General features: G+C 48.7%; 1 protein-coding gene across 1 annotated transcript in view; it reads left to right on the top strand.

Moving 5' to 3' along the window:
• Nucleotides 1–10,573, top strand: part of SMG5 (SMG5 nonsense mediated mRNA decay factor) — a 22,761-nt gene that overhangs the window by 5,125 nt on the left and 7,063 nt on the right. Inside the window, exons 5-12 of the mRNA XM_035890831.1 lie at nucleotides 1,389–1,478; nucleotides 2,389–2,467; nucleotides 3,057–3,182; nucleotides 3,640–3,708; nucleotides 5,612–5,820; nucleotides 5,956–6,093; nucleotides 7,151–7,852; nucleotides 10,013–10,182. Coding sequence (XP_035746724.1) covers nucleotides 1,389–1,478; nucleotides 2,389–2,467; nucleotides 3,057–3,182; nucleotides 3,640–3,708; nucleotides 5,612–5,820; nucleotides 5,956–6,093; nucleotides 7,151–7,852; nucleotides 10,013–10,182 — 1,583 coding nt within the window. The remainder of the gene's footprint in view (nucleotides 1–1,388; nucleotides 1,479–2,388; nucleotides 2,468–3,056; nucleotides 3,183–3,639; nucleotides 3,709–5,611; nucleotides 5,821–5,955; nucleotides 6,094–7,150; nucleotides 7,853–10,012; nucleotides 10,183–10,573) is intronic.

Here is a 10,573-nt window from a genome sequence, read left to right as displayed (position 1 = left end):
AACTGCAGATTTTTTGGGCAGGCAAATAAGGAGTTTGCTGTTGATAAACAGCTGTATCCGTGGCTGTGTAAGAAAGGAAGCTTTTGCTTTTATTTATGTTGTTTGGACAGTGGGAAGGAAACTCGATGTGGGCCTACTTCTCAGTTCAGACTTGCTTTAAGGTTGCCTTACGCAGCCACTCTCCCCAACCCAAGTGGGACTGAAAATCAGATTTGTTAAGCAATATTGTTTATTAATCCAGAGTGGTTGGCCACTGCAAAGCCCCAGGCTCTGTCGTTGTGTCTGGCTGCGTGTCAGCCTTTTTATAGCAGATGTGTCTATCCCGCAGTCACGACCTCCTGAAGCGTGTCGTAAGTGTGTCAGCTTCTTGCCTGATGGTGAACATGTGGGAGTGAAGGCAGTGTGAAAACATGTAACTGTGTGAAAAACAGCTATTTGAAGTGTGGCGCGGGTAAATGTGCTTGACACGCAGCAGCCTTCGAGCTCTTGAAAGCTGTTTGGCATTATCATCGCGCGTGAATCAGCCTAAAAATGGCATTGCAAATAGACGTCTTGTGGGGGTAGTAAGAATGATTTACCTGACTGGTGGGAGAGAAATGTGCTCACCTAAGGTTTCCAAAATGCTTCCTGTTGTCCAAAAAAACCCCCCCAAAACCGGAATAAAGTCCAGTCTATCATAGAATCATAGAATGTTTTGGGTGGGAAGGGACCCCTAGAGGTCACCCAGCCCAACCCCCCCGCAGGAGCAGGGACACCTTGAACCACATCAGGTTGCTCACAGCCCCGGCCAACCTGGCCTGGAATGGTCCCAGGGATGGGGCCTCCACCCCCTCTCGGGGCAACCCCTGCCAGGGTTTCACCACCCTCACTGGAAAGAATTTCTTCCTTAGATCCAGTCTAAACCCACCCTGGTTTAGTTTAAAACCATTACCCCTTGTCCTATCCGCAGCCAGGTATTTTATTAGGTCTTGCTTTAGATTTCACACTCTGCTGTGGTAGAATATAGTCTGAGGTACTGGAAAACGGAGCGCAACTCTTGAGTTATTTTGAGGATAAATGAATCAGCACTTCACACACGGAGCAGAATAATTTCTTCCTCTTGCTTACATGCTGCCACAAGTGCTGAGGGATATCCCCTCCGCTCGAAGCGGCAGGGGTTGTGATGTGCCACATAGCGCAGTTAAAACAAAAGTGCTTCAGACGGGCCTGGCAAACCCTGTACGTTTCTGTGTTTTGCCAAGAGCAGTTCTTTGATGGATCTGTTGATTTGGCCAGTATTTCTAGTTTTGTGGTATTTTTATTCTGCATGGAAGCTGTGCTTCTCTGCAGAAGGGAAGAGAAGATACTGCCTTCTGGTTTCTGATGTGTGGCGTGTGGTTTTCTTTCAGCTCGCTATCAGAACGAACTGGCAGGTGTGGACACGGAGTTGCTGGCTGAGCGGTTTTACTATCAAGCCCTTTCTGTTGCACCACAAATCGGTGAGTGAGTTACTGTGAATTTTTAGTCATTAAAATCATGTTGCCGCAACCTAAAAACAATACTCTGTGATACTACGCTGGTCAGGTTTACATCCTGCTGCTGAGAGAGGAGTGGTTTTATCTTCTGGTTAAAATGACTTCCTCCTTTGCGAATCTCTCTCTTGCTGGCAAGCCAAAGAGAGGAGTTAAAGCCAAGGTGCTCTTCGCCAGTGACCTCAATTTACTCACCTGATAACCTCTGAGAAGCTCAGACTTCCACGATTGTGGTAAAGGTGTGCTTGGCTGGCTAAGGAAAGATCCAGCTGCCTGTTGCCAGAAGCGGAGTATTATTGGCCACCTCCCTCTTTGTACCCCTGCAAAAAACCCTCACGTGCTGCTTTCTCCTTCAGAAGTGAGTGCTTATGAGAACACATGGTGGCAAGAGTCGAGGGCCTGTCTTACCTTCAAAAGTGTTCGATTCCAGAAAAACGTTTTCCCTGTGCTGTCTCTGTAGAGTTCTTGCTGAGCTGTTTGCTAGGCTGATCCCAAATACCAATAAGTGACAGAAATTTATGAGCTGGAACAAAACTCCTAAACGCTGGTAAGGTGATGTCTATGTCAAGAGGAATACAGCGTCAAAGCTATGGCATTACTAATACAGAGGAGGAGGTGTTATTTGCTCTGCTTTCTTATGTAGATAACCGACAGGAAGGTGGGGAGGATCTAAAAGCGCTATTAAACAGAAAAAAAACCAACCCCAAACCTGGGTGGCAAAGGGATTGAGTAGTGCAGACCTTTGTACTGCAACTTTACTACTGCTTCCTTCCTGGCTTCCCTCCTGTGTGGAAATGTAGTGAGAGGGAAAGGAGCTTTCTAGCAGGGCTTTTAGGGGGTTGTAAGTTAATTCTGTTGCCCCTCTCTTTCACGACAGGCATGCCCTTTAACCAGCTGGGGACGTTGGCAGGGAGCAAATACTACAATGTGGAAGCCACCTATTGCTACTTACGCTGGTGAGTGTCCGTGAGGGTCTTGGCTTTCTGGACAGCGAATCAGTGCACTGTGGTTGCTGGTGTCCAGATTCTTTTCTCCTTTACTTTGGACTTGTGACTGTTCTCAGAGCATGAGTTTCAGGGGAGGGGGGGGGAAGAGAGATGGGCTTATTTCACCCTTGAGCAGGACTGATAATAAGAAGGAGCCTTGGTCAAACCAAACCCATCATGCTGATCACAAAAATACCTGTGGAGGGCTGCACTTGGAGGGCGAGGGTTTCATCTGAGACCCTCTGCCTGTGCCAGAGAGCCAGGTTTGAAGGGGAGTGGAGGTGCCGAGTGAGGTGGGTGGAATTCAGTTTGCTGAACATGGCCTTAAGGCACAAATTTGAAAAGGTGTGTAAACACTGCGATGGAGCTGTGGTGCAGCTTGGAGTGGGGTTTGCAGACATCGGTGGGAGTTAAGTAGCCCAGCATGTTCCAACAAAAGCACTGGGTACCTGTCTTCGTGCTTAGATGCCTGAATAACTTTCCAGTGAATTAAAGCCATAAAATGTGACCCACCTTGTGGCAAAGTAACTTTTGATGTGTTCTATTTTGGTACCTCAAGTATCCAGTCTGAAGTGTCCTTTGAAGGTGCCTATGGGAACCTGAAGCGGCTGTATGACAAAGCAGCCAAAATGTATCACCAGCTGAAGAAATGTGAGACCAGGAAGTTGTCTCCAAGCAAGAAAAGGTAAGAGGGAAAAGAAAAGGAGAGGGGTGCAGGCTGCAGGTTTGCAGGCCACCAGTGTCACCCTCTGGGTTGAGAGTAGAGTCTTTCTGGGAAGTGGGAACTGATTAGACGGCCCATTCAAGGTAGTGACTGTTCCCAGCATCTTGAGAAGCCCGGTCTAGATCCCATTCTTGATCTCTCAGGTCCTAATTTCAGGAGAAAAGCGAAATGCTGGCTGGGTGTAGAGTTTGAGGTGAGAGATTTTTCTCACTCCCCCCTGGAGCTGGTGGCTGTTCACGAGGGTTGAGATATCTTGGTGAAAGTTAGAAGTGTATCAGCTGCCTTTTTTTCTCCAGCTTCATCAGAATGTAGTTTTCAACTGGGACCTGATTTACCTATTAATAGAGCTCTGTTAATCTATTGTCCATCTCTCTGATGGGGTACCGGCTTTACAGTGTTTTCTTCTTGATCTTTTTAGAGGCAAAGACATTAAGAGGTTGCTGGTGAGCTTTATGTACCTGCAGAGTCTTTTGCAGCCAAAGAGCAGGTAAGGTTATGGCAGATTATATCTTCTATTGATAACTCACAGTAGCGGGTATTCAGAGTTGGGTAACAGTGCCTGTGCTGAGGCTTTCTGCCAAAAGGTCCAAGACTTTAGTCTTCTGACCTTGGAGGGAGGGTGGAGACTGGCCTCCAAGGGAGGCCAAAATACCAAAGAGTTAAATACTTTGCGGCTAAATCAAGCCAGTAGCTGAGTGAATGTTGAACTCCTGAGCCTCGCGGCTTGTCTCTGCTATACTATGCCTTTGGTGGTTTCTTGCCTCATTCAGTCATCAAATGCTTTTTCCTGGCAAGCACTGGATTTAGGCTGATGGGACAGCAAAGAGTCACTGTCTGTGTGTGTGCAGGGCTGTGCGTTGCATTTGGAAGTCTGTAACCAAATACCTTGTTCAAAGAAACAAATCGCATAACCTGTTCTTGGAATAAATGGAAAGCTTTGTACAGCTGTGTGATTTTTTTTATTTTTTTTATTTATTTTTTTTATTTTTTTCTTTTATTTTTTGTATCCCTTGGATTTTCTCTGTCTCTGCTGGGAGGTTTTCAGGTGATTGTAAATTAACCTCTTGCTGCTTGAACTAGAGCAGGTGTTTTAAAGGGCTTATACAGTTAAACTCATCATGGAATAGTTTAGGTTGGAAGGGGCCTTCTAGGGGTCCAGTCCTCCCCCAAAGTAGGGTCCACTGTGAAGGGAGACTCAGATGTGAAGTCAGATGAGGTTGCTCAGTCCAGCTGAGTTTTGAGTGGTTCTAAGGACAGAGATTCCACACCTCTCTGGTCCCCCTCCCAGTGTTTTACCACCTTCGCTGTGGATTTTTTTTTTCCTTGTCTCATTTTCGTCTTCTGCAGTTCGTACCCATTGCTTCCCTTCCTTTTGCTGCGCACCAGTGAGAAGAGTCTTACTCAGTCTTCTATAGCCACCTGACTTCTGAAAACAGAAGATTATGGCCCCCGAACCTTCCTCTTTCAGGCTGAACGAACTTGATTCTCTTTGCCTCTTCTCGTACATCATGTTCTCTATTCCCCTTGACAGTCCTTTGCTGGACTAAGTCCAGTTTGTCAGTGTCTTTTTGTTTGGTTGGGGTTTTTTTTTTGTACTGGGGTCCCAAAGACTGGATGCCGTTCTCCAGATGCCATCTCGGGAGTGCCAAATGGAGAGGGATAATAATTTTCTTCAACCTGCTGGCTGTGCCCTTGCTAATGCAGCCTGCTATGGGATTAGCTTTCAAATATTGACTTATACCGGAGTGGAACTTCAAGGCTCATTTAAGATCTGCTTAACACATATTTAGCGCTTAAGAAAATCGGAAATTACTTCAATTTCTCAAGCACATTGCCCCCCCCTGAAAAGGATTTGCGAGATGCTTTGCAGATGGGTTTATTTTGTAACTAGGAGACTGCCATCACCCGTTATACTGAATACCATGGGTGCTTCCTTTGAAGTAGCTAACGGCTACAGAGGATTTTGGAGTGTTCCTATAGGGCTGGAAGTTAGAGCCATGGGAGGAGGAAAAGTCGAGTCCCCGGTTTGTGTGCTGCAATGTAATCCTTTAACTGAGCAGTGGATCCCAAACTTTTGCTACCTTTAGTGTTGAAGTGCCCTGTGGAGCTGAATGGCTACTGCCTGAGCTCCCAGGGAAAGGGCGTGTATTTTTTGGTGACCCATCTCTTTGCAGGGAGGTGCTGTGGTTGTCATTTATCTTTAGCAGCTTTGGAGAGGAAAGCATAATCTGACTCATCTCACTTGCTTCCCATCGCTGTTGTTGCCTGGTGCTTCATCCTGTCGAATGCTAAAGGATGGCCCAACTGCCAGTTTTGGTTCAGTTTCCATGCAGACATTGCTAGGAGCTCGAGTCTTGAATAATAATTGTTTATTTTTTCTTCTCGTTAAGCTCTCTGGATTCTGAGCTGACATCTCTCTGCCAGTCTGTGCTGGAGGATTTCAACCTGTGCTTGTTCTACCTGCCCTCTCCTCCTAATCTGAGCTCAACTAGTGAAGATGAAGAAGAGTATGAGAGTGGCTACTCCTTCCTTCCTGATCTCCTGATCTTCCGCATGGTGATCATCTGCCTTATGAGCGTTCACAGCCTCAAGAGGGCAGGTAACCAGTGCTTTATTCAGCCATTCGGAAAGGTAGTGATTAACATTCAGCAGTCCAGTTAGGCTGAAGATGTTGTCGTAGTTGGCATTCATGTTTTGGATTAGTGGTCGGTCTCATTACCCTGTCTTGTTGCAGGTTCGAAGCAGTACAGTGCAGCCATCGCGTTCACGCTGGCCCTCTTCTCTCACCTGATAAATCACGTCAATATTCGCCTGCAGGCAGAGCTAGAAGAAGGGGAAAATCCAGTCCCAGCCTTTCAGAGTGATGGCACAGGTAAGAGAGCGGAGACGATATAGGCTGGGTTTCCCCAGTTGCCTGCCCTTAGGGCTGGCTTTTACTTTTCTTTCCTCAATTTCCTGGGCATGGGTTTTGTAGTGTAGTGCCTGAGTGGCGTTGGAGACATCTTGGTCTTTGGCTGCTGGGCTGAAATCCCCAAAGATGGGTAATCTGCTGAGGTGGTCTCCACTTAGACGCTCTCTGTGAGCATCAGGATCATCAGAGGATGAACATGTTGCTTTCCTTGTTGTGAGGAGTGATCTTTCTGTATCTCTTGGCAGCTCGTGCATCATCTGTTTACTCCCATCTGTGCTCCTTATTTTCTGTCTCTCTATTTGCTGTTATTTGCTGGAGTCTTTTCTCCTCCACTGAGGAGATGATCTCAGGTGAAACACCTGGGCAGAGCCATGCTCTGCTCAGACAAAACCAGATCTTTAGTTTCTGGGGGGATCCTGTTGAGCAGAGAATAAAACTGCCGAATCTTTCCCCTGCAAACGGTCAATTTGTGAGATTTCACAGAACGCAAGGCTGGAGTTTTCCTGAACGATGAATGATTCCTCCCCTGCATGGGATTTGAAGCTGTCAGGGTGACGGAGGGCTGCCGGAAAGGCTGGGAGCATGTTGGTCAAGGAAAGGATTAGGTCAGCTCAGTCTAGTTGCAGGGGGGAGTGGCTGGTTTAATCAAGCTGACTGGCACATGCCCTTGCCCTGCTTGGTGGTCACTTGGCTCTCGGACTGTAGAAAGCTGGGGAAAAGATTTAAGATTCAACTGTGTATTTTGTGCTGGTCTGGCAGCATTCAGCACCGGGGCTGGCTGATAACGGAACAGCACAGCTTGGGCTGTAGGAATCCAGGCTTCCAGAGTCTTTCCGGGCACCTTTTACAGAGTGAATCATTCTTCTAGGGTTGCCATTACTTGTTCTCTGGTTAAAGACACCAAGAGAAGTGATGGCTGAAATTTGCACTACTGGTTCCCCAGGCTCAGGGCTGGCAAGCAGCTTGTGTGACACATCGGGGCTTTCTTAACTTGTGGTCTCATTTTAAATGACTGCAGATGACCAGGAGCCGCGGGAGCCATTGAACTCGATTGAGAAGGAAGCTGAAGCTGACTTGGCCAATCACCAGCCCAGCGAGGAACAGCGGAAGAATGACTGCAAGAAAAGCAAGAAATACTCCCGCCTCTCCTGTTTGCGTCGCCGCCGCCACCCCCAGAAGGTGGATGAGAGTGACCTGAGCGAGGGCTTTGACTCTGACTCCAGCCAGGGCTCTACAAAGGGCAGCGATGGCTCAGAAAGTGGCTCGGAGAAGAGTGACGAGGAAGCAGAAGCGGCTTTTGATGTGGAGACGGACTCTGACATGAACAGCCAAGAATCTCGGTCCGACTTGGAGGACATGGAGGATGAGCCGGGTGAGGAGGGGAGCGGCCGAGGCAAAAGTGGGCCCAAAGAGGCCTTAAAAAACTGTGTGGATGGTAGTGGGCTGGGGGACTCCAAGAGCCCAAGCATCTCTAAAATTGAGGCTCCGGATCCAGCAGTCAATGGGCCGGCTTCCCTGAGCACTAATGACGCGAGCATAGCCAGTAACCTCCAGGCCATGTCCACCCAGCTGTTTCAGACCAAACGCTGCTTTCGCTTGGCTCCCACTTTCAGCAACATCCTTCTGAAACCGAACAGTGAACCGCCCGTCTTGAAGGATGGAATAGAAAGCAAGCCATGTGTCAATGGGGATCTGGAGAAGCCCGGCTTGGCAGAGCAAGGTAAGGATCGGTGACCTCGTTCAAAAGCTTTGTTGTTGCAGTTCTGCGTAGAAAACTGCAAGCCGTAGCAGTCTGTTTGCTAAAATCCACCCCTTCTTGTGGTGCAAGTTCTCCTTCAGCCAGGTTTGGAGGAGCAGGTTGCCCAAGTGTTGGGCAGGTCTTGGGTTGGGTGTTTCGTGAAGCTTTACTGTTACGGCTTGACATCCAGGAATATGTGCACTGAGCAAAGGAAACACCTGCAGTCAGCCAGGGTTATCTGATAATACAGAGGATAATTCCAGCAGGTATTACAAAATTTGGATTATCTTCCCTTTTCCACATGTGAAATCTCCGTAATCAGACCCTTACGAGCACTTCTGTTGATGGACAGTGCAGATGCAGTCCAGGAAGTTCTCCAGGACATGTCGGATTATCAAGTCTGCAAAGCTCTCATAGGAGCTTGTCTGTAAGATGTGACCTAGGTGCACGCGAGAGGAGTTGAGGACCTCTTGCCGTGACCCTCTGCTGCCTCGCTGAGCGCTCAGGGCTGAACCAAACTGCAGATGCACAGCTCGGGGTTGAACCAAACTGGAGCCAGACTCTTCCCAGTGGTGCCCAGCGCCAGGACAAGGGGCCATGGGCACAAACTGAAGCAGAAGGGGTTCCAGTTGAACGGGAGGAAGAACTTGTTGACTGTGAGGGTGCCTGAGCCCTGACCCAGGCTGCCCAGGGGGGCTGTGGAGTCTCCTTCTCTGGAGATCTTCAACCCCCGCCTGGCTGCTGTCCTGTGCCCCCTGCTCTGGGTGAGCCTGCTTGGGCAGGGGGGTGGCACTGGGTGAGCTCCCAAGGTCCCTTCCAGCCCCTGCCAGGCTGGGATTCTGTGTGCAGATGCACAGCTCGGCGTTGAACTAAACTGCAGATGCACAGCAGGTGGAGCTGCGATGTCTCTTATTACCGTTTAACTTACACAACTGAGTAACGTTTGGGGGGAAAAAACCAGCTTGAAAGGGAGATCTGATGCACTATAGGGAGTTGTTTGTATTTCAGATAAAACCACATGGGCCTGTTCAGTCTTGTTTGTCATTCCTCCCAGCTTCCCTGGAGCAAGGAAACATTTTTGCATTGTGCTGCCAAATTAAATGGGCCTGCAGCACTGGCAAGATTCCGGCTTTGCCTGGGCCAGGATTTGAAGGGGGAGTATTAGATCATGTTAATGTTTAGTGGCTCCCGGCATTGCTTCACAGCCACTTGAAAGAGATGGGGGGAAAGGAAGAAACAAACGATTTTTGGTCTGTTTAACATTTTCCTTCAATGGGTTACACAGATGTTGCAGCTCCAGGAATGTATTTGAATAGTGTGGCCACGATACTTTTATAGATGTAGAAAATGAGAGGGTGAATGAGCCAGGCTGAATGAATTAACCCCATGTGCTTTTTAGCTTTGAGCTCTCCTTGCCTCAGCTGTGCTGTTCTAAAACTCGAGCCGTTTAATGGTCTTAACACTCTATCAGGGATGGTTTCTGAATAAATTACTTCCTCCCTTTTGATTCTGAGGGTTTATTGAATGATAATTGCTGTGCTAATAGGCAGAAATGACTGTGCAATTAAAATAAGGGACCGTAGCAAAATGCATCGTTGATTCCCAGCTTGCCGCTACCTTGACCTCGGGTTGCTCACTCATGCAGTTTCATTGGCGGTGGCTTTGAGATCCTCAGGTCTGTAGAATTACAAAATAGCAAAGCATATTCAATATTTAAAATCACCTGGGCCCTGGCTCATAAAATAGCCCTACCATTTTCTTCTCTTGCGTAGCCCGAAGGTTGGTGCACGTTGACCTAAATGGTCATCGCTGGCTCTGTTCTCTGCAGTAAATGATACGGTCCTTGTGCTGGCACCTTCTGCTTCCCCCTGCTCTGTTAGTGAGCGTCTCGGAGGCTGCTGCAGAGGTGAAGGCATTTGTCAGACTTTCACAGGGAGATTTTAGCAGTCTTCTCCTAGCGAAGATGAAAATACAATAGTGATACCCTCTTATCAACAGGACAGGGAACTGGTTTTGTGAGGATGTGTGGAGGCACTGAGAAGTTCAATGTATCCCTTACCAACCCACTGCTGTTCTCGTACCAGTAGGGCTTGGCTTCATAAGTTTAATGCCTGCCATCCTGCTTTTCCCTTCATTTTCCAGATGATGTGTCTGACTCTGAGGAAAGCATTTCAAGTAACAAATCCTGCAGGAATGAGCGATCCCTTCAGGAGAAGCTAGAGATCGTGACCAACGAAGGGCTGCTTCTCACAGTCAAGGTGTTCCTGGACTGGCTGAGGACAAACACAGACCTCATCATCATGTGTGCTCAGGTGGGAACTGGGCTCGGTGTTTGGTCCAAGGCTGTGTCTGTTCCGTTCCCCTGGCCTGGGATGCTAAGGGCTTATCGAAGTCACTGTCCCAGTGCTGGGCAGAAGGTGATGACACCAAGCTGGGTGGGAGTGTGGATCTGCTGGGGGGAGGGGGCTCTGCAGAGGGACCTGGCCAGGCTGGATCCACGGGCCCAGCCCAATTGGGTGAGGGTCAACAAGGCCAAGGGCCGGGTCCTGCCCTGGGGTCACCACAATCCCAGGCAGCGCTCCAGGTGTGGGGCAGAGGGGCTGGAAAGCTGCCCGGCGGAAAAGGTCCTGGGGGGGTTGGTTGAGAGGGGGCTGGATAGGAGCCAGCAGGGTGCCCAGGTGGCCAAGAGGGCCAGCGGCATGC

This window comes from Egretta garzetta, unplaced genomic scaffold, assembly GCF_000687185.1.
Source record: "Egretta garzetta isolate BGI_Z169 unplaced genomic scaffold, ASM68718v1 scaffold1063, whole genome shotgun sequence".
In the NCBI taxonomy this organism is placed as follows: Eukaryota; Metazoa; Chordata; class Aves; order Pelecaniformes; family Ardeidae; genus Egretta; species Egretta garzetta.
This window is presented reverse-complemented; position numbering and strand designations above follow the sequence as displayed.